The sequence below is a fragment of the Pezoporus occidentalis genome, unplaced genomic scaffold, assembly GCF_034315485.1.
Source record: "Pezoporus occidentalis ecotype Australia unplaced genomic scaffold, CSIRO_AGI_Poc_V1 ctg193, whole genome shotgun sequence".
NCBI classification, from domain to species: domain Eukaryota; kingdom Metazoa; phylum Chordata; class Aves; order Psittaciformes; family Psittacidae; genus Pezoporus; species Pezoporus occidentalis.
Window position 1 is genome coordinate 618,142 of NW_026913782.1, and position 25,180 is coordinate 643,321.

Below are 25,180 nucleotides of genomic sequence, written 5' to 3' on the forward strand. Positions count from 1 at the left end.
CATTTTAGCTCTCCAAATTCCTGACAGCACGAATGCAACACCAACAACAGGAATTCTATCTGCCAGCCATGGGAATTCACTGACATTGGAAGACAACTGTTTCCTTAGCTGGCAGGGATCTGACAGTGATGCTGGACTACGAAGAGGCATCTGAGCCAGAAGCGATGAGAAGGAAGTAAAATGGAGAAAAGACAGCTAACAAGAATGGCAATAATAACAATAATTATTATTATTAAAAAACACACTTGCACATGTATGTGCCAACAGATTACTATCCCTGTGAATTTAAGATGGTGCCTAAATGAAAAGATGGTATATATAGATTAGATACATGAAAGTTCTCCACCGTGAGGGCGCTGAGGTGCTGGCACAAGGTGCCCAGAGAAGCTGTGGCTGCCCTATCCCTGTCAGAGCCTTGGATGACACGGTCTAGTGGAAGCTGTCCCTCCCACAGCAGGAGGTTGGAACTGGATGAGCTTTAAGGTCCCTTCCAACCCAAACCAATCTGTGTTTCTATGATTTAGTCACTTGAGTGAAAACATAAATGTCTTCACAGGTACTATTAAAGAAAAGACACAGGCATAAAGCATGAACAGTTCTCATTACCCAGAACATTTAACTAGGAAGAAAAGACAGAAACCACAAATTTCTTCACCAGGTATATATATATATATGTATATATAAAAATAAAATAAATATAGCAGAGTGAATTTTGAAATGACCTGAGCTCTACTCCCGTGGTGGCAATCTCAGTAGCGCCAGGCAGTAGACAGTGTGAAAAACTGATGGTACAGCTATACTGAGCACTACAGGGTCAGCTGGTACCCTGCTGGTATTCCCCGAGATGCTCTTTGTGCACTTGTCCAGCACAAGTCAAGCACCACTCCTCAAAACTCTCTCTCAGTTGTTCTGACTTCAACTCCTACATGTCAAAGAGGAGCAAAGGCACAACTCAGTGTTTAAAAGTAACTCAGATCTACAAGAATACAAGGACACCAGTTCTGCTTCTCATAAGCATTTGCAAAACAGTATCAGATGCTATGACTTTAAAGAAAGAATACCTCCTGCTGCTACATATGATATCAATTCATTCAATTTTTATAGGAGATTAACAGACGGATCAAAGACACTGTTAGAGTGACTAACACTGGCAAAACAGGAAACTCTTCTAAAAAATTCCTACTTCTTAAAGACAGGGGAAATCAGTCTGCATTTTATTACTGCTATTATTAACAAGAGGTTGAACACCATTTTTTAATTGGCACATCTTTCAGGGTGATCTCCAAATGATTTATTACAGTTTTTTTTCATAGCCTCACCCCACCTCTCCCCCTCAAATCACTTCTATTTTGGTGCCTACATATTGAGTCAAGAAATGAACTTTAGGAATACAGGTTTGAAAATTGGTATAGGTTATAAAAATAAATCCTGGTTAATGACAGAGCTATATTCCAGTCATCAATACGTGTTTTCTTCTGAGCACAGGTTCAATTAAAATCTTCATGCTTTCCATTACTGTTAAGGAATTTATTGCCTGGAAACATAAGGAGATACTCTATAAAGGCACTGGGAACAATGTGCCTTACAACCCCCAAAAGACTGACCTTCTCCTTCCCTGCCATGTAGGTCATTTCAGTACCAAACACATACTAAATGATTATATGAGAATTTATCTCTCTTGCTTTAAAAGGAGGGCAGGATACACTAAATATGTGTATGTACACACACAAATACACACACACATTTACTTGCAAATTATTTTAACTATGACATACAAAATTCAAATGAGTCTATGCCAGCAACACTAAGCAATGACTGCTTTGAAACTACATGTTGTTTCAAGAGAGAGCTAGATTTTCCATTTGCTCAAACACTGAAGACTTCAAAAGTGTTCCCAGTGTGTGATGGGCACACTCCCTACATCCACAATGGCTCACTATCTCACACCAAGCGCAGAGGACTGAAGTTCTTTTATTTCTCCTCATGTTAAGCAGAAGTCCAGATCATCAGAAGCCTCTGCTACAAGGAGGAAGCAAAAGGAAGCAGCTCCAAGAGGAGACAATGAGAGATGGCAATAAAGCATTTTGCTTAGCAGTCAAAATACTGACTTTGAGCTTCAGAAATCCACCACCAGCCTTTCCTTCTGGGTGATTCTGAATGTGGGATCTGCACTTGGCCACTTCCCCTAAAGCACTCCTGACTGACAGGCTACTGGCTAAACTGGGCTCTACCTTTCTCCACTGCCTCCAATGCCACTTTGTACAGAAATTCCACCCTGAACACAGAAAACCTCTCAGTGGAACCTACACAGAAAAAGGAATAACACCATGAAACACTGAAATAACCCAAACACCTCATCCCTTAAACAACACACTTGAGTCCAGAAACCCATGAAGCCATGACCATTTGCTATCAGCAAGGTTCTGCTGCTCTACCCAAGCTGTCGATCAACAGAGTTTCAGACTTGTATGTACTCAGAGGCTGAAAAGAAGATGGATACTGTTAGATCAAAGTAGCATTTTGATGCTGAGAGGCATAGAATGTCATTGAGAACTGCATTTACTGTCACTGGAGGCCAGACATTTTAGCCCGTATAGAATGCCACACAATGTGTCATCGCACTGTGAAAGGAAGAAAGAAAAAAGAACCAGAACACTAAATCCACCAAATAATTGGACCACTAGATTAAAACAGCACAGAAACATGTTTTATATGAACTGATAAAAATACTTTGTTAGAACACAAGGGCCTATTAATAAAGGACTTAATTTTTTAATTACTCATAATAAGCCATTTTACAGTTAAGCATTTTTCTTCATTCAATCCATCCTCCCTGAACAGTTATTCATAGTGAAAAATGTGTACAATGGATGTGAGAGGGAATAAAAGGATGAAAGAAGAAAACAGCTAAAACAGAGCTGAAAAGCTGGTAACAGAAATGTTACAAAAGCCAGGGAGAGGAAAGTATGGTATTATTAGCTATTTTCATATCCTAATGGAACATGCAAGTTCCAGGCTGTTACTAAGAGTGGGTCCGTGGCAAAGAGCCCAAATGAGGTCTGAGAAAGGATAATGTACCTTTAATGACTGAAATAGCAAGAAAATTAAATCTAATCATGTTTCATTAAGCATACTCTAGCTCCCATTTTTACTAAATTATTTTATTATGATTTCCCAACTGTCTGTTGAAATAACCTTTTACAGCAATTTAATTCACCATCATAAACAAGTCTCATTTCTCACAATGAACTCCCCTGGGTTTAGTGAGAGGAGATGGAAAATCTAAACCTTGCCAATCCTGCAGCCACTAAGGTAACCACTCAGGGAGACAAAGATTTTTGTTTTCCTATTTGTGGCTGAGATCATTAAGATATAATTAGAAACGGGTTCATGACTAATACAGTGTCTGTTATGGAGATACCATTCGCCCACCAAGCATCTTCTATACCAGTCTTTAATAAGGGCAGCAGGCATAATCCCCACTTCACTCTCCAGAGAGTTATGCATTAAATGGACTGCATTAGACATCCCTCTCACTCCCCCCTTTTTAATGGAATCTTATTGAGGCATCCAGCATTTTCTCAGTCTCCATTGTTACCATCAAAACCAGTCTGTTTGCTTTCAGCAATATGCTCCTGCAGTGCCATCCAGATGTGAGCCCTAAAGATAGCTACGTGCAGTGAATACAAATCCTGCTCCACAACTTGTTACAGAGCAAGAAAACGGGGAACTTCACAAAATACAGGAAGAAATGAATTGGACTGTTTACAGAATAATTTTGTCTCTCTCTCTGCAGTAGTAGCAAAAGGAGCCATTGACCCTTGCACGTGTCCTTTCTGCTTTAGTGAAATGAAATAGCATGCACCAAGCAGAAAGGATGCACCAAGAAGGAAGGACACTTTACTCAAGTAACTGAAAGAAATTAAACTTATTGCAATGCTCCATATCAAATCACATGACATAGGAATAAAAAAATTAAAAGCAATGTCACCCACCAAACAGTGCTTAAGGATCTGCCACAGGGATCAATTTATGGCCATCAGTTAAACTGCAGAGTGATAGCTGTCAGACGCTGTATTTAATATCATGATGTTTCAACAGGTTGTTTTATTTGGTAGGCAGGAGTTTGAAAGGAACCATATGAAAGAAAAAGACAACAGTTCTAGGGCACAGTTTTGTTTCCTGTACCTATATGGGCAGTAAAGAACTACTTGCTCAAAACAAGCAAGAGACGGGAACTGAATGTGGTAATACAAACAGGGCACTTGAAAGACAAGCCTCAGAAGAAAAAAAAGAAACTTGCGAAATTTCAGCTGAATCTTTGAGATGATCCTACTGTAATAATTGTAATTAAAACGTTCCTGTGGGTAAACTCAGATTGAATTATGTATCTTTTGGCATACATTTGACTATAAATCTACTTCAGCAAAGCTAGATTTTTAAGCCTGCCTTAAAAAAACAATCATTTCGTAGAACAAAATGTATTTAGAAACTAAGCATATAAACCAATGTGTAAATGACTATAGTTTAAACCAGAAAGTCCAAAGCAGAACATTACAATTTAAATTGTTTTGCTTTGCAGAAGACTAACATTCTAAAATCTAATCATCATCCCACTCTTCAGGAAGCCATTACCGTAAGGAATGTATTATAGATGACCAAAGCCAAACCACGCAACTTTCTAGATAAATGATCAGTTCAGAAGCATAATGTGGAAACCTCTGCCACTCAGAAAGCATTTTCATGGCTGTTTAATACTCTCAAAAGCTCTGATGTGAAGCACACAATAGCTTGGTACCTTAGTCATCAGAATGCAGCTGGTCAATCAATGTACAGTCAGCAACTGCCACATTCCTACACCAGTATTTATTTAGATGGGTTTGGCAGATACACCTCAGTTGTTTGACAGAGCAGTAATAATGCCACAGTAAAATGGGTCACAAGATCAGTAACGTTCTAAAAGCACACATCTCTGCTTTACTCCAGTATGTATTTTTCCTGAAATGCTTTCTCTTTGCCTTGATATTGTACTAGCGGGAACAGTAAATTGACAGATTCACCTCAATCAGCCTGACAAACTCAAAGTTTGGAAGAAATACAGTTTTTATTTAATGTTCCTTCTATAGAAACAAAAATAAATGTTGAAATTTAGAAATTAATCACCTTGGGTGAACATTTTCATTGATGGCGATTTGTTTCCGTGTGACCCATTGAAAATTCCTCGTAACATTCATATGAACTGTGGTAAGGTCAGGTTTTCTTCCTAGAAATTCTGGTTAATAAAGGATATAATCTGATCCTGGGTTTGTGAAGTCTCATGTTAGGAGGAATCAGCACTCTCAGTCTCTGCAACACCTGCATTTCACACATTCGCAGCATGGTGCGAGATGCCCTTCTCTTCACAAGGTCTCCATGTGCGCTTCCTTGGCTCAGTCTGCGATTCCATGATGGGCCAAGTAGGGGTGGGAGTGAGGGAAGCTGCAGAACTGCACCTCAGGCAGCTCTGGGGCATGCATCAGTGACAAACAAGAGCAGCCCTGCTGGCTTCCCAAAGCTGCTGTTCTCCCCTCTTCCCCTGCTCATAATCAACTGATAAATAACTCCTGGTGGAATCACCACCCCTGGAAGTGCTCATACACCATGCAGACGAAGCCCTCAGTGCCATGGGTTAGTGGTGGCCTTGGCAGTGCTGGGGTAAGGGTTGGAATGGATGAGCTTAAAGGGCTTTTCCAACCCAGCTGATTCTATGATTCCTGGCACCACACACGTTTCTCCTTTATGTCACACCATCCAGCATGAAGAACACTTACGAGATCACAAAGACAATGAGATTTCTAATATAAATAATGTCACATACGTATTTATGTTTATTTTATATATATATATTTAAAAATTACAATCTGGCTATAGGAGAACTAAATGAAGTGAAATGTGCTTAAGGTGTGAGGATGGGAAAAAAGAGCCTGCAGGGTGGGAGGTGAGATTCACCAGTTACTGATAAGAATAGTGGAGGATGGATGATGAAAGATCAAGAATTCAATTTGTTTAATTTTATTCACACCAGAGCCAGCTACCAATCCAGAAGATTAACTACGTTTGCTGCATTACTTAAAATGTAGGAGAAAGGCAGCAGATGCTAAGGAACATTTGAAGGAAAGGGGTGTAACAGAAGTAATGTGAAGCTGATGATACCAGTTAAAACTCTAATTAAAAAGGAGTGCAATCATCCCTTTACCCATCCCCAGCCACCTCCCAAATATCTTTTCTCTATTAAGTGTGAAAATTGCCCAGTTGTAATGACTGAGTGAAAAGAGCTTTAATATAATATAAATCCTGTGGATCTGTGCTAAATAGTGAGAGCTCTGAAACTTGTTCATAGGTTGGGGATCTGCATAAATGGAGGGAGAAAGGTTGTATCTGAAATTTAAAGCAATGCACATGGTGGGGAAAAAAGTACTAACCTCAGACATGAATTAATCATCCCAGGTTAGGAAAGAACTTCACACAAATGACAGCTCAATGATAGAAATCAAAAAACCAAAGTGAAATGCAAGGAAAAGAAGGAAGACTAAAATAAAAAAGATAACATCACTATGTCAGTGAATAAACCCACAGCTCATCCACCCTATGAACACTCTACTCTGGTCCTAAATCTCAAAAACTATCTATGGAAATGGAAAATATAATCAGAAAGCAGCAGGAATGATGGGGAATGTGGAGCCAATATTCCAGGACTGGAGAAACTAATCACCTGGTTGACAACTAAAATCTTTTTGGGTATCTCATAGCTCACCTAGGCTGGGGGTGAGCAAGGTTGTGGTGGGGGACACACCCAGGACAGCTGACCCAAACTGACCAAAGGGATATTCCTTACCACATAGAATCAAGGAATGGTTTGGGTTGAAGGGACCTTAAAGCTCACCCAGCTCCAACCCCTGCCACGGGCAGGGACACCTTCCACTAGAGCAGCTTGCTCCAAGCCCCTGTGTCCAACCTGGCCTTGAACACTGCCAGGGATGGGGCAGCCACAGCTTCTCTGGGCACCCTGTGCCAGCGCCTCAGCACCCTCACAGGGAAGAATGTCAAGGCTATTGCTCCCCCTCCTCAGCTCAACGGGAGCAGCTTCTCAGAGAAGCAATCCCAGTAGCCTCCCCACTACCAAAACATGGCCATGCAAACCCAGTATCTTCCTTAATTGAGGAGATTTCTTAAGTCAGGTACAATTAGACTCCAACACCCACACAAGTAAACCCTGAAGGAGTTACAGGAGTGAAACAGAGCTTGGTATTAAATACCATCTATTTTGTAAATCAAACGACTAAAACCAAGAGCTTAAATAAGAACTTTATGCCCAAATTTGTTTCTGAATTCTCAAAACTACTGTTTATTTTTAACCTATGTACTATTACCAACATATTTATCCATATGTATCAAACCAAATAAACAGCAGACTAAAAATTAACCTCATAACTCAAAGCTAATACAGTGAACTTTTAGCTTTCTAATTTCTCAAAGAAGTAACTGCTGCTTCAGAGAACAAGCCAATCTGTTTAAGTCATAAAGAACAATCTGTTTTCTCATATGAAAAGTAGGGATGGCAAGACAAATTTCTACAGCTGATGACTAAAAACTTACAATACAGAAAGCTTCCCATGCATGCATTTTCAGTGTGTAAATCAGAACCAGACTTAGCTCCAACTAAAAGTCTACCTACCCCAACAACCTATCTAGAACACCCTGCAACGGAAGCAGCCCTACAAGTCAGGTATACAGCACACTTTTGCCAGTGTCTAGAAATTCAGAGCCCAAGGACTTTGAGCCAGAAGTGGATCTTCTGAACATAATAGATCTCAATGGATTTTTCCTCCATTAATTTGTCCAGTCTCTTTTCTAATTCGAGTAAGGCAAGGACCCTATGACACAGAGTTCACAGCTTAACTTAACCCTGCAGTATCACCTTTTGTCAGTTTTAAAGATGCCAGCTGAAAGTTTTCTTCAGGTCTTTTCATACAGATCTCACGTTAGAAGATACAGCAAACAGCAATACTGTTTCCTATTCACCTCGAATGAGCCACTCATGACAGTATGCTATGTATGTATCATACTTCCCCTCAAACATCACTTCCCAGATAAAAGTGCACAAAGAATAATCCCTTTCACAGAAGCCATTACAGACCTTTGATCATGTTTGTCTCCTTTATATTCCTTGCAGTTCTGCTGTAAGTCTTTTGAGATAGGAAACCTGAAATCCACATATGGCACAATATTTTTTCTACTTACCATTGTAATACTGCAATCTATAGAATTCAGTTTGCTTTTCTGACCAGGACTAAGGATTAAGCAGATGGTTTTATTAGACTGTGTTTTTGTCTAACCACGATATCTCATTCCTGAGTGATAACGACAACACACCTTGCACTGCTGGGTATGAGGAGCTGGGACTGCAGACACATCATGCAATACTTCAGAGCACATACAGGTGCTTTGAAAAGAAGTGCAAATTAAACTGAAAGTGAATAGTAGTAGGTGTCAAAAAAGCTTGAGGAGATTTTAATTACATGAATACTCACAAGAACTTGAAGGTTATGTACAAAACTTCTATCAAAAAAGGTTCAATTCAAACGTGGTGAAATAATGTGAATGCTAAGCAGTTTTATGACTGCCAACAAAAAAAACCAACCCAAAACTGCTGAAGAGGGGAAAAAACACTTGATCCACAAACTCTGCACCGTCAACTTTGTAAGACTTTAAAACACTGCATTTGCAAAAAAACTGAGAGGGGAGAGAACATGAGCATCAACTGTGTGCCTATGCAAGTCTTGGGGCAGTCCATGGTGGTGGTCAGCCCTGCTCTCTCACACCTGCTGATGACATCCATCTTCAAGGCACATATGCTCAATACCCTTCTGCCTTAAGTTCCCAAGACTGACAGACTGATCTGATGGCTGAAATGAAATCCCTGATACAATGTTCTGTGGCCACAGGAAAAGGTGATGGACCCCTCTCATTCTGACTACCTTGGGAGAGCACTTACAGAATGACTCCTGATTCCTGAAACAGGCTGAACAGAAGAACACACCAGAACCAAGTACTGGAGACTACTGTTTAAAGTTATGTATCAATATAAAATGTCAAAAGAAATATGATTTCTCTTTCAGTGAAAAAATTCATAGTCTTTTAAATGATGCATGGATTCAAGGCATCCTTACTTAGTGTAAGAAAACAAGTTTATATAGGATGTCCTAACTGTAGGGGAAAACAATGAAAGCACTTGACACCATAGCTTAAGTTACAACAGAGTACTCAGTCAGTCCTTAAATTTGACTTTTTGTACATACAATTCTTCTCCTAAATAATGTATTAAAAAAAAATAAATCTTCATTCTAAGTACATATTTCAAATATTCTATAAATCTTAACTGTTCAAAGATCACAGAGGTAAAAAGGAAGGTCTTAGTTAATGTCTAAGTACACCTTAACACCTAAGCAGCAACTTTATCTGTCAGGATTAGCATGCTCCCTTGAATGTCAGAGCTGCAGTGTTTCTAAGTAAAAACATAATCATTAGGAAAATACTACCTCTTTTGCCCTAAATTCTCCACAGCAATATTCAAATTACCCAATCCCAAAAGTCCCATATATACTTGAATTAAATCACTTGTTCAAAACCCACAAGACTCATATTGAAGGTATGCTGCATAATGTCCAAGAGTATTGCCAGATGAAACAAGTTGGCAGAAACCCACTGACTTTATAGTACATCCATCCAACCCTGACCTACAGTCCTCCTGGGACTTGGTTCACAAAAGAACACCCCCATGCAGTGTAAAATAGCTCAGATAAGGGAGAAATGGGAGTGGAGCCAAGCCAGCTGAATAAGCATTGCCACTCCAGTCCATCCACCCTGGTTACTTAAATATCAAAGCATACAAGGAATTAGGAAGCAGGAAACAGATGAAGAGCTCAGAAACCCAAACATACCTGGGAGACTACTGACTTGGATCCTAATCTAGAAGGGTTAACTAACCCTCATCTAACCACAGGTAGGACACAATGAATGGTGCCTACCATACTAGGAGAGAATCTGTAGAGCAGGTTGTGCTTAGTTGTTGGTTTTTAGGTAGATGGACTGGATTGGGCCAATCAAATCCCAAAATGACACATGGTTGAAGGCACCTTTGGGGCTTTGAAGTCTAACCCCCTGCTCAAAGCAGTCCTGTCAAAGCAGCCTGACTTGGGGCTGCATCCAGCAGAGTTTTAAGAGTTTCCAGGGATGGAGCTGCTACAACATCTCTGAGCCCTTGTTCCAGTGTCTCACCACACTCCCCACAGCACAAAGTTTATTCCTGTATCAAGTTGGAAGATGTCTCAGCAATGCACAATAGAAGGACAAGTCAGGCTTCATTATCTCTATACTCTCTCATGAGGCAGCTACAGACAGGAGTAAGATTCCCTCAAGAATTCTTTGCAAAGGTCATATGAAACCTGTTATCTTGACCTTTCTGTGTCTGCCATGTGCTCCAGGTCCCCCAGCCATCAGGTTGCGTATCCAGTGGGCTTGCTCCAAGATGCCAAAGGATCAGGATAAGAACTATTACCATCTTTTACTTCAAATTCTTCTCTGCACACAGTATTTGAACAAACAATGGATTCCTAAACAGCTTAGCCTTCCAAGGGAAACTAACTGTTAAAAGTCATTCAGAATAAGCACTATCACAGCCTTGTAATTGGAGGGGATACCTCTGGATACCAGGGTCCAGCAAGGTCCAAAGGACAACTGATGATCCTCTGGATATAGTAGAAAACCTAGGAGATTTTGAGCAATAGCCAAGGGCCAGCACACAGTAATCATCAGATGCTTATGTTATTTGTTAACTGCTTTGAAGAGAGTTTGAACTGCATCATCACCATGCACCCCTGTAACACTGAGCTGTTTGTCTCAATCTACAGAAGCAGCAAAAAGACCAGAGGCCTCAGCTGGGCTCTAAGTCACTTTGAAGTAACACTGTGAAATGCTCTTGGGACAGTCAGAGCAATGAAGTGATAAAGACAGAGATCTGCCCATGCAAGGCACAACAGTGACTACTACTTTGCAATAACTTTTTCTTTGAAGTGCATTGTAAAACCATTTTCTTTCAAAAGACAGCTTGTAAGACATTACACAATCACCATTCACTTTGGGCTAGTTTAAAAATACCTTGTAAAAAACCCCAGACCAACCAACAAATAAAAAAACTCCAGTATGAATTTACAATAGAACATGAACAGTGAGATCAAAGAGATGGCAAATGTCACAGCATCAGAAAACTCAAAGACGTATTCTAGTACCAGCAGCCATCATGGTCACTGTTGCTGCAATGCACAGATCTACACACTTCACCACTGCTTGTGCTTTTCTTTTCCAGTTTGCTATACCTAGCTTTAAAACCTTATTAAAGTCTTTTAGACTCATGTTTATTATCTGAAACATTTTCAGCTTCTGGGACAGGATAAAAAAACCCCAAGCAACTACCAAGAAACACATAAGAATGTTTGTTTATACATGAGTTTTCTTATGTTCCTTAGCACTGAATATAAAACTTTAAGAGAAGTTATGTAGCACACACTCTAAAAGCAGTAAGAAGCAATTCCTTTAAGATGCAAATAGCTGAATTTCCTTCCCATAAAGAACATAATGCTGTCACAAATGTTGTGGGCTCAATTTTTCTCTCCAAAGTGGAGCTTCAGGTGATTTTGTAAACAATTTTAGTCCCTCCCTTAACAGGAGCACTGGTTCAAAATCATTTTCCAGACAGGAAAATCAGTGACAGAGGATATGCTTTAGTAATATTTTCTCCCTTTTAAAAGGCATTTTATCATGCAGAATATCTACTTATAATATTAAAATGATTCAAAGGGTGGCTCTGCTTCCCTTCACATATTTTTCTTTTCTCATCAGCAGTCCTACTGGTGATAGATCCACACAGACATACAGTCATAAAATAGGCTGTTCACATCTACTTAGAATTTGTATAGTGCTGCTCACAAAATCTTAATACCTTCTAAATCCTAATGAGTTTATCATCCCTCCATTCCTGTGATCACAGAATCATAGAATGGTTTGGGTTGGAAAGCACCTTAAGATCATCCAGTCCCAAGCCCCTGCCATGGGCAGGGACACCTCACAGTAGCCCATGTCATTCAAGGCTCCATCCAATGATGTACATTTATATATATACATATTTATATATGCATACATTTATACAATGATGTACATTTATAGCTTAGACATTACCTTAAGAAGCATTTATTAAAAAATCATGCATGAATAAGGTCCAGTTAGGACCTTAAAAAGTTCCAGTTTCACGATGATGAACATCAGTTTCTGATAGCTTTGTAAGAATAAAAGTGTTCACTGAACACCCAAAGGACACTAAGCACATCTGAAAGAGAAGGCTTTGAAACAAGCGAAACATCTGAAACAAGTTGCCCAGGGTCAAAAGGACATATGGGTCACCAGCAGGATCAGGAAGGGGCTCTTCCTTCTCTCAGTACTCTGCCAACAAGCCCATCTTTTAATTCCATGAATCATGTACTTCTGATAAGTGAAAAAAAACCTGAAAATCTGTGCTCAAATTCTGTCCTTTGTAACAAAACCACACCTAACTACCACCATTATGACCTCTCAATATTAGAAAGTCGAATTAAAACCAGTCCAAACTATTTGACTCAAAACTCTACAAGAACAACTGAAAATCAGCTACTAATACGATTCAGACAAACAACGACGATTATCTCAGGGTTCTGGAGGGAAAGTAAATCATTCCAGCTCTGTTCAGAGCTAGCAGCAGTTAAATGCAACTTCCTAAAAAGTTTCAAACTTGTACATGCAAAGTTTTAGTTATACAGTATTTCCTTTGTTATCCCAAGCTCGTGATATTCATAAAGAAAATACAAAAGAAGTGGCACGCTTCACCTTACAAGCATATGGCATCCCTCCAAATGAGCAGCATGTGCTTGCCACATGGTCCCTAAGTTGCCAGAATATGTCCCCATCACTCCAACACTCCAGTTCCAGACCTTTCCATGAGATTTCTTCAAAATACATGTGTATTTTGCAAGTATGGGAGGACATCCATACATTAACCGTGAAGATATCCTCTCCTTTGAACTTGCTAGGGGACCCAAAACGGGATGGCTGCAGCACCTAACTGCCTAAGTATCTAAGCTTCCTAGAAGACTTTGGACTAAGCACTCTGTTTCTGCATCCACACTACTGACATGAGCTATGCTACTAGCTCACTAGGTGGAGACATCTTCCTGAACCACTGCCAAAACTGACTGCGGCACAGACAAGCCTTAAACTTTGTGATTATAGCAAACACGCTGAATGTCTAGTGTAAGTGCCAATGGCATTGAAAAAGTCAGCTCTTCCCCCTGCTGTTTGTAGCAAAATGTCTATAGAAAGGAAACTTTTGTTGACCTTTTCACTGGGGACAAGAGGCTGGAAATCAGCCCATTGGAAAGGGATCTTGAATTTGGGTTCATGGCAAATTGAACGTGATCCAACAGCATGCCCTGGCAGTAAAAAGGACTACCTGTGTCTTGGGGTGCATCAAGAACAGCACAGCTAGCTGGTCAAGAGAGGTGAACGTCCTTCTCTGCAATGCTCTACCTTAAGTACTGTGTGTGGTTTTGGGTGTCTCAATATAAGGACATCAAACACTTTTACACTAGTTTCTCTCTTAACCCATCCTTGGGTTTTAGATCTCTTTCAAAACAAGCAATTATTTTGCTTTATAAACCACTGGTTAAAATAGGATTTGGGCTTTTTCACTTTCAGACATCTCAAAGATTACATTCCCAGTCTCTCACAGCAATTTTACATGCACTGCCACAGCATAACCGTGGTTATTAATCTAGTGCATTTTAGGAAAAATGCATACTTCACAAATAGAAAAAAAACCCAGAGATATTCATTACGGATAAATTTAAGGTTCCTAACTATAACTAATGCCCATCTTGCAGAAGCCACAAAGGTCATTAATTATGTTTTTTATTTTCAGGATTTTATTTGATGCAAAAAACAAAAAAGCATTTATCTTCTAAAGGAACCTTTTATACAAGTAGATTCGCTGGTGAGAACAGCATAAATGGCTGCTTCCTTGACGCACTGTCCATTTTCGTTTTATCAACATCTTACAACTTTGTCAACACACCTAACGAAACTAGTTTGACATGATTTGGGAAGTGTGACACGTATCTATTATAGTAAATGTGTATAAAAATTATTCTTACCAATATGACTTGGAAAAGAACTGGAAAAAGTTGGACTTCTTCCACAAGTCTGAAAAGAAAAACCAAAAAAAATTGAAGATTTATTTAAAAGCAGAGGAAGTGAATTCTTATTTAACACACTAAACTCACAAAAGGAGCAGAGTAGTAGAATAGCTGTTGCCAAACTCCATGACCCAGAACCTCAGCCTCTGACTAGCTCTCAACAAAAATGAGCTCCACTTCAGCTATTAAATAGAAACAGCGATGTTCTACTGCTTTGGAAATTACTTCTAGGTCTGCTTCACTGATGCGATTCAAGTGAGTGGAACAGTAATTAAATGTTTTTAAATGGCAGAAATGAATAAAAATTCAGAACTATAACAGTATACACACCGTGAAACTCTGCACCATTAAGAATGTGAATTAATAGACTCAGCGCACATCATGAAATTATAAATATGCTGTGTTTTTTAAAGCATGCTACATTAACATCTTGGGTTTACCATATTAATATATGATGCGTTTGTCAGGCAACTCTCAACAATACTGAGGAGTTGTTACCCAAAAGAATTTAGCTATATTCTCCTGAATTTCAAAATCAGACACAAACCAGCATATATGTGTACTTATAAGAAAGAATATTCTCAAAAAACAGCAATAGTTCACATTCAGTCTTTTCTATTTTTAGCATCCAAACCACTCTGTATTTATTAGTAAATCAGGTGTCTTACAAAAACCATGACTTATATAATTCTATGATGTTCTTTCCTGTATTATGCTAATTTAAAGAATGACTGTCCCTTTGCCCATTCATCAAACACCACAAACCACCAAACTGTGTGTTTTGAAAACTTTCCTGTGTCTTTATAACATTACTGAAGTGCTTCATAAACAATAGGCAGGTTTAGCCTTGTGGTACGCCTGTAAGATACTGTTATAAAGTTCTCATGAAGAACGAAGAGTTTGTGTAAGGAAAGGAACTCATTATTTCTAAGTGAGGAAGCTCGATTTTAAGGACAACTTCTGTTCTTATCAAGTTGATAGAAAAAAATACCCATATGCAATGGAAATCCGAACAAGTTCCTTACATAGGTCAGGAGAACCTGATAGCTATTCTCCTCTGTTCCGTCTAACAACCCTTAAACATACAGTTATGGCAGCTGGGACACAGCCAGATCATTAAGAAGAGTCCTCAGGACTGCAGATAGGAAGAGTTATTATACCTGAGGTTCATTTTCCAGGGCCAAATCTAATAGTTAAAAGCTTAGACCATGCCTGTAAAACAGAATTTTGCTGATGGGGTATAGCAATACTGAATGTAAAAAAAGGTCATTTAAACACCAGACTCCCCAAAACAGCAACTGCTGTAACAGCAATCATATTGACAAAATGAAGTTTTGCCAGCACAAACCTCCTTATGCTTAGGGCATATTGGAATTACTTACCCCAGCGAAAGCTGCTTACTTTCCTAGGTAAGCAGCATTTAAACTGAGAACACATTGGCAGTAAAATACAATCAAATAGCGAGAATAGCTAAGCAATCCCAGTTTAGGAAAGACCTAGAAAAATGCTTTTTGTGGTAAAGAGTAAATTATGAAACAACAGGTTTCAAAAACTGTTAGCAGTTACAAAGTCAGCTATACTTTCTGCTGTGATAGGCAAAGACTAAACGAGAGCCAACATGGCTATTCTTAAAGGTCACCTGCAAACCTTTATGATTGAAACAAGAAATAGCTGGAGCCTTGAAAGAAAATTATACACATAACTTAGCTAAAGCATAAAGCCATATCAAGCAATGTATTAAGACAAAGCCTAAACCCAATTTATCCTAACTTTACATACGTATGCACAAGAGACAAAGAGGGACATTACCACATTCTTCATTGCTATCTTACAGAGTTTTACAAAGGAAATGCTTCAAGGCAGGTGAAAGAGGAGTTTAGCTAAGGAATTCATTTCTTAGAATGGTCATATTCTAATCAAATGATACTTGGTTCTTTTTTGATATTAAATGATATTAAATTAGGTCCTACCCTGTTTGGAAATCATACAGGGTCTTCACCATACATAGAAGCAAATCCTAATATTAAATAGCAAGTACTTGCACTTTCTTCTCATTTAATTCTACATCCAAATGAACAACACTGGCTCAAAATAACTGGTTGCCTGACTCGGTAAGACTTGCCATCAATACCATCTGAATTTTTAACACATTAACAATTTTCAGAATGGGATGATGCCTTTCAAGAAATATGCAAGATCTGTTTTACTAAGATATGCTAAATTATGCTAAATAATGCTCCATCCCTGGTGGTGTTCAAGGCCAGGTTGGACAGAGCCTTGGGTGACATGGTTTAGTGTGGAGTGTCCCTGCCCATGGCAGGGGGTTGGAACTGGATGTTCTTAAGGTCCTTTCGAACCCAAACCATTCTGTGATTCTATGATTCTATGAAATTACCTTCCTACAAAACACAAACCTACTGCAGGATCCTGAACACAGAACTAAAGGCTTTATGTTACATGTGTAATCCCTGAACAAGCCCAGGCGCCTGAACAAGTCCAGTACAACCGGACTTCTGGTTTAGAGTTTAAGCTTTCTATCCTAGCACCAGCATGCAACAGAAGCATCTTATATTATGGTGTAAAATTACACTGCCTTGCATTTGTGTCTCACAGGAATAATTCTGGTACACACTAACAAAGGCAGTCTTGAGGAGACAGCATAAGACCAACTCCTTTCTTACTGGGCATCAAGAACATCTGTACTGGTCCCCTATATAGAATTCTTTGTCTGATGAAAACATGATGAGGTATTTCAGTTATATGTGTTCAAGGTGGGCGTTATACAAAGTCTGGGGTGGTTGGGAGGAGAGGGGGAAATAAGTGAAACGCATAAAACTTTTGATCTTGTGTCACTGCCAAAGTAATTCAATAAAGTCCCTATATATAAAATCGTCTAACAATTAAATATTCTTATTTAGCCTTTTTTAAATGTTTCAGTAAATTCTCTGCTTAAATACAAACCTATACATTCTACACATCCAGACTGCTGGCTTCCTCCTTCACAGGTAGGATTTACCCACAGGTAGGCTGGACCTACAGTGGCAGTTGGGCCCTAAATACATGAAACTATTGATTTGTGTAAGCAAATTCTGTAAAACTGCAGAGGAGGGAATTTTCCAACACACCAAGATTTGCGCTCTCAAGTCAATTCATTTTCAAAAAATCAGTATTTTAGACTATTGTCATCAGCTTTTATAAAAAAAGCCACAAAAAAAAGCAATGTTTTCAAGGCTTTTTTATTATTTTTTTTTAAAGCATTTGTGTATTTATAACTTTAAAGTCAAGCTTTCAGCCCCAAGTTCAGTAACTGTAAAGTCATAATTTGCTAAATAATTTTAACTGGTTTGATATGTGAAAACGCTTAAGACAACTCTGAAAAAAGTTTTAGTCATATGCTCTTAGCGATACGATTTAGTTCTGGGTAGTCCTGTGACTCAATGATCCTTGGAGGTCCCTTCCAACATGAGATATTCTATGGTATGAAAAACACAATAGGATGTCAAGCAACTGTTTCTTGCTCCAGCCTTCTATAACTAACCACTCTCATGCCTGAAAGTTTCTACACTAAACTATTTGCACAAATAAGCACTGATGTTAGCCTTTTACATCAACCGAGATTTCTGGTTATTATTCTTGCCCTATGAAATCATAAACAAAGTCTGTTAAATGAAAGAACGAGGGTACTTCATTCACCAGCAAAATCAATGTTCTACCAGTAACCTTGGAATATTTCCAAGGGAGCAAAGCATTCACTTTACACCTCGGATTTCCAACACTCTTACTCGGATAACGTTAATGGCAGCTTCTGAATCCATATGGTTTTTCTAAAGGCGGTCTGTAAGGTGCAAACCTTAACAGGTCCATCTGCTATATTACTGACATGTTTTCAGTGCACTAAATAAGGAAGGTCAAGTAGGCCTTACACCTTCAAACTAACTCATTTGAGACTCCTCCCTTTTGACATTTCCTGCAGATCATGACATAGCAAGAAGGAAGCAGCATAAAGGACATTATGTGGGCTTAGGCCTATTCTAAAATAGAGTCTGCAGCATTGTAAATCCTTCTATATATCATCTCCTTCCTCCCAGTCTTACTGAATTTAAAATGAAAAGCCCTTTGAATTGATAAGAAGGATGGCTGACCAGAGACAAATGGACCAAGAAAATGTTAAGAGAACATTGGGGAATAGTAGCATCTCTGCACAAGGATCTCATGGTCCTAGAACTTCCAGTCATAAAAAAATAAAAACATTTATCTTCATATATGTGGAGAATAAGCACCTAAAATTGGACTAGCAATATTCAGAACACTGAGCAGGGATCTGGCTGACCTAGCCAATATGAAGGCTTAAAATGTCCCTATCTTCCGCATTCAGTCATCAATATCCATTTAGGACTCTCAGATTCATGCATCACTCTCTTTCTTTCCAAAAGGGTAAGTCTGGGTGTTTGTTGTGTTAAATTTCAATAGCTACTAAATATCTTTCTTAGAAGTGTAAGAGGTTCTAAACCTCTTCTTCAATCCCAGACCCTTCTCCAGGAGAATTTAGCTTGTCAGGGGAGGTTTAGAGTGGAACAATTCCTTCCCCAAAGGGTGGTCACGTACTGGAACAGGCTGCCCAGGCAGCGGCAGAGTCACCATCCCTGGTGGTATTTAGAAGACTTGTAGACATAGCGCTTAGTAACATGGTTTAGTGGACAACGTGGCAACTGGGGTTACTGTTGCTGTTACTGGTGTAACAGCTGGACTTGATCCTAAGGGTCTTTCGCAACCTAAACAATTCTCAGATGCCATATGGTCACCTGCCCCAACCTGAGCTTATAGACACAATTAACAAAGACAAATCACCAGGACCAGACAGCACTCACCCAAGAGTTCTAAAGGAACTAGAGAAGAGTATAGCTATTAACTATAGTATGTACCTTGTTCAAAACTCTCTTTCACAGGAGATTTAAAAGACAGAAAATGTGATGTTACCAGACACTAACTTTTAAGATAAGTTGGATGGTGGGGGTGAAAATCTGGGCACTGCAGACATGCTGAGCTGTACAAATGACCCAAAGCTATTCTGAAGAACAGAACTGGTGGGCACATATAGAGCAAAACCCGAAACATTTATTTTAAAGGGATAAAATGTCAAATCCTCAAATCCATAAGAGATCTTTGAATACAGTCAGCATGAAGACAAAGGAGAGCTGGTTGGTACCATATTCTTGGGCTTTCCAAATGTATTTTATATGGGCCCCATCTAAAAGCTCTTAAAAAATAAGCAGGACTGTTCAGATTGCAAAAGGTACAGCTAAAGGAGACAATACACGAGAAATTAAGTAGTGTGCACTTCTTTTACAACGTAAGAACTCGATGGCATCAAAGATGGCATCTGGCAATTAGCCAGATTAGACAAAGAAATCCAAAGAAAACCTCTAAAGATATTAACCTTCATACACAGGTGACTATGCCATGGAATAACTATTACTGCTGAAAGTTATGTGTAAAATATCTTTTTGAACCCACTTAAACAAATATTACTCATCAATAGCTAGGAAACACCATGTCATCTTATATGGCTTCAAAAAAACAAGTCACAGGGGGCTGAGGAAAAAGTATTGTCACTCACTTGTCCTCTTCCTGTAGTCTAGCTACTGTCTCTGGGCATCTACTGCTGAACACAAGACAACGGACTGGATGTTGGTTTAGATCTGCTTCACAGTGAAGAGAGGATTCGTGCTAGAACTGAACCCACTTGAGTTTCAACTCCAATTATAGCACCCTATCCAGCTGACCCTTCCTCATCTGTTTGGGTTTTATTTGCTATTTATATTCTTAATGGCAAAAATTCACTACTGAAAATAGAAATAACCACAAATGAATGGTATCTTCTTCTGTCTAATGCTTTACATTACAGGAGTAAATATGTGACCCTTACAATATGACATTTTCAATAACTGACTTAACAATAACATCAAATAGTAGCCTTACATTTTTAAAACTTAGATATTCAGCAATTGATGAGCAACATGAAAGAGGGAGCAAAATTATAGGTTTAAGGTTAATAGCTGATTTCTTTACTAAAGGGAACTTTAACAAACCTAAGACTACGGAGTTGTGTTTTACATTAAAAATGATGGTTAGTATTACAGGCAGTGCATGACTATGAGAACTCTCTTACAATAATGAACCCTGGCCACTGCCTTTGCTATGAATTACAATGATGTGCAACTTGATAACAGTGCTATTAGCTGACACACAACATTTCAAGAGTCTGCTACTGGGGAAGTCTTCTGGCCCAATGTTATTCAATGAAGCAGCATGCATGTAAATATTATACCAAATAAGAGGAATAGCAAAGATCATATGAATTATTTGGTGGGTTATATTTAGTATTTAACTTCTCTAAACAAGAAAATCAGGATTTTTTTAACTGTTTTCACAGATGTGAAACTAGTGTAATCAGAATCAGGTTCAAAATCTACATAAATATTCCCCACAGTTCTAATAAAACTCTATCATCCCCTGACAATCTCTATTTACACTGTGATTTTCTCCCTATGCTGTACACAGCTAACATGTAATTATACTTTTCAGCTCAGCTTGCCTGTTACCAGAAGTACTCCATAGCATTTTATTCATATTCATTACAGAAAACAAGAAAACACATAAAACCAGGAAGTAATTTAGAAGAAATAGATCTAATTTTTAAAGTGAGCACTTCAACCTAAAACTAGGAAGCTAAAACTAATAGGAAGAACAAAGTGTTTTTAAAGTAATTAATATAAGCCCACATTAATCAATTCAGCAGGGAAAAAAAAGCACTGAAGTATAATGGTAAAGAAACTACAGCAGGTTCAAAGATGATGCATGCAAATGCATGGTGTGAACCAAATAACAACTCTACCAACACAAACCAATTAAAAGCACCACACTGAATTCCAAACAGGTTCAGGGTTGTTCGTTTTACTGATGGGTTTTTGGCACTAAGGGCATGGATATTAGATAGACTATTTCAGAGAATACTGAAAATGCTAATGTAGAACATTATGATGTATGGAAAGAGGCTCAATTCATTATTAACATCAACTCCAAAATGTGCCTTTAATGATCTTGAATAGATAACTCATGGGTGCGAACAGTGGCGCAAATTAAGTCTGAAAATTGGACCATTCTTGGGCGATTTTCAAAGACATAGCAACAAAGTTTATTTTAATTAGCCAAGACAATCTGCTGCAGTGTACAAGGTTCATCCATCCATCATCTTCACATGTATCTGTGGCATTAGAAGCAGCAGATTGCTCTGTTGCTCTTCAGCACCTTCCTGTTCGGTTTTCTGCCACCTCTTCCCCTTCCCTAGGGCAGTGCCTAATGTCTGTCTAGGAAATATACAGTAAGGACAGGAGGGGGGAAGGTTCCTTAATTTGCTCCCCTGTCCTTCAAGCCACCACAAATCTAAAGAGGGTCACACTATTCATTTCTAGATTTTTATCTCCCTCAGGAAATGACTTTAATAACAGAATGCTGGAATATGTCCCATTGCAGTATCTGACACTCCTCTCACCTCCACTCTATTTTCTTTACTTCCTCCCTTTCATGCAACCAAAAATGTCTGGTTTAGCAACCCATAAAAAATGGACTCCACAGTTTTGAGTGCTTAGCTTTCAGATACATTAATGCCATCAAATGTTATAAGTTTCTGACTAAAGGCAAGTCAAGTAGGTGCACAGAACAGTACGCAGCTAAATATATAGCTACATTTCATAATCTTATCTATAAGACCAAGAGCCAAGGTAAGAATCATGATCCAGTAAAGGTTTCCTACAGTAGCAGAGCATAAAATACCTTACAATAATTAAAACATTTCAGAAGAGCTAATCAATTTACCATGTTAATGGAAACTGAGACATTCACATCAGCTCCTCCTTACTACTAGAAAAATCCAGCAATGTGATCACTGCAGACCACAAGAACACAGTGTAGAAAACTCAAAGTTAAAGGAAAACCAAACCTTTACAAACAGATTATGTCTTTCTATCCAGGCATATAAACTATACATTAATTTGATAAACTCACAAATGACAAGGTATCTTATGATACTGCTCATTTAGAATACAGACTTTATGTAGTTATATCAGATCTCATACTGCTGCAGACATTTGCTCCCATTGTGAGAGGTTCAGCCCCTCCAACACCACGTTATACACAAGCACAATTCAGCAAGAGTAATTAGAATAGGGGAAAAAAATTAATGCAAATTCCCAGCAGTCCAGAGACAGTCAGTAATGAAGCCACATGTTTCCTTAATATCAGTGATTTCCTTTAAAAATCTTCAGTATCAAAATAGCTAAAGATGAACTCCACTATTAATGCTCACACTGGTCCTAATGTTCACAATTTCTTATGAATCATTGAAAATTACTGAAGAAAACAAGGCAGCAGGTATTTAGGAGAGTCACAACAGAGTATTGTTAACACTCTAGAAGTCAGACCATTAGAGCTTGGAGCCAAGTATAAAACAGGCAACTGATTGGTTTAGTGTGAGATGTCCCTGCCTATGGCAGGGTGGACTGGAACTAGATGATCTTAAGGTCCTTTCCAGCCCAGACTATTCTATGATTCTATGATGGACAAAATTCTGTTCAAAGCTCATCCTTCCAATATCTGCTATTTTCTTAGTAAACAAACTCTAAATGAGGTTGTATCAGCAATATCTGCATGGTATAAAACCAGGTATATAAGGGAAACACCTGACTCAAACATACTCTAAACCATTAAGGTGAAAACAAGAAAACACTCATCCTTCTCTAAAGCTGGATTTTCTTCCCCTGGATGCTCATATGATCAGACGTTCAAATACTTCATGTTCTCACAGAAACATGAAACACATTAAAGCTCTTTTTACAGCTACCATTTTACACAGGCTGGAGCTCATGTTTGTGAGTGATGTAATTTGCAGCACATTAATGGGATATCACTAGAATATTCCACTGCTAAATTGAAAAGTAATAGAGTGGAAGAGTTCCCATAATACAGAATGTTAAAAACGACCCCATCAGTGCAGCAGTGCCAAAGATTACAAGCTATTTTTTTGTGTTCTTGAAAAATATTAAGGCATTCAAAATATCTGTTGTACATTAGCATTATTTTATCATAACCTTGTAGGACATTAAAAATATCATATTTGAGTATCTGTGCCTCTGCTATATAGAAAAAACACTACCTGACATAGAAAACAGAAGTGTCGGGGGGGGGGAAAGATAAAAAGAAGATTGAATGCTTTCCCACTGATATCACAAGTTAGCTGACTGACAGTACCATCTATGAAGAAATGGAACAAAAGATTGGAGTGCATCTGTGTCCTTTCCAGTGCTAAAATAAGAACTGCTCAAACGTTGATGTCCCTATTAGGAAACACATAGGAAAAGGCTAAGGGGATGGGAAGAAGAAAGCGGGAGATACAAGAAAAATGGTGGGATTAAAGAAACAAGAGAGCAAGAAAGAGGAGAATGCCTTAGGTGAACCTGTCTGAGAATATGCTATCATATGGAACAAACTAAACAAAGAACAGGCGCCCTCCTCCTCCCTCCAGCTCGACCTTAATTATTTTAATAACAGCTATTTTTGAAAGATGTGGAAGCAATAAGGTAAATACTAATATAACATTTGGGTATTTTACAGCCTTTGTGCTACCACTATTTTTGTTTGATTAAAGTAAGTCACAGGAGAAATCATCCATGCAGACATCATGGATGAAATGCAAGCCTGGAGGAGCTACAGAGACTCAGTGGCAAAAGTCAGAAGATTATGTCCTGTAACAAATACTCTGCAAGGATTTTCTAAATGTCCTAAGCACTAGTCAAAGAAATATGACAGCGAGATCTAAGTTACTGTTCCTTAAAAGGGGCCCATAAAAAATATGGGGAAAGACCTGTTAGCAGGGCCTATTGTGACAGGACGAGGGGTGATGGTTTGAAACTAAAAAAGGGAGATTCAGGCTGGATGTGAGGAAGGAATTCTGTGCAATGAGGGTGGTAAAACACTGGCACAGGTTGCCCAGAGAGGCGGTGGATGAACCATCCCTGGAGACATCCCAGGCCAGGCTGGAGGCATTTCCGGGCAACCTGATCTGGTTGAAGATGTCCCTGCTCATTGCAGGGGGTTGAACTGGATGAGCTTTGAAGGTCCCTTCCAACCCAAACCATTCTATGAGTCTACGATTGTTAATTCCTAATGGGAAATAAACTAACTGAAACATAAAGAAGCCAGAATAACAGAGAATGGGTAGTTGTATCACCTCACAGAAGCAGGTCTGTGTTCAGTCAGGGCCACCAAGAGTTTCAGAGCATACATTGGTACTGGGTCTGGAGCCATCAGAATGTGCTCATACCTGAAAGGGAAAGGGGAAAAGAGGTAGCAACAGTGAATAAAAATCAAGAGATGGTTGTTAAAAACCTGATATTAAAAATACATAATTTCCCATTTCTAAACTTCAGAACCACCACAGTGGAATTACAACGCTGTTCAGAATTGTACAAAGCAATAAGGGTACAGCATTTGAAAAATAGCATCAGATTCTCCTTAAAAGCATCATTAACAAAAGAACTCATTTTTTTAGAGAGATCTACAATTATAAAATGTCAAAATATATCATTATAATTAATATAACTTACTATTAATACATTAACACTTGATTACTATAATTAATATTGATGTTAGTATAATTATATCTATTTCTAAAACACGTGTTTTTATCAATAAAAATTATACAGAAACATTTATAAAACGTGCATTTTGTCCACATGCACGATTTATCTAAATTACATATTTTTTATGTATTTAAAAAATCTAATCTTAGAGAGATAAGTAGAAAT

General features: G+C 38.6%; 1 protein-coding gene across 10 annotated transcripts in view; it reads right to left on the reverse strand.

The window, feature by feature from the left end:
• The window catches only part of ULK4 (unc-51 like kinase 4), a 198,949-nt gene that overhangs the window by 92,569 nt on the left and 81,200 nt on the right, over positions 1-25,180 (reverse strand). For 8 of the 10 annotated variants that reach the window (XM_062617176.1, XM_062617178.1, XM_062617175.1 and 5 more), the window contains 2 exons: positions 24,604-24,696; positions 14,277-14,325 (listed from right to left, as the gene is read on the reverse strand). In XM_062617176.1, the coding sequence (XP_062473160.1) occupies positions 14,277-14,325; positions 24,604-24,696 (142 nt within the window). The remainder of the gene's footprint in view (positions 1-14,276; positions 14,326-24,603; positions 24,697-25,180) is intronic. The other 2 variants (XR_009964477.1, XR_009964476.1) reach the window with 1 other exon arrangement.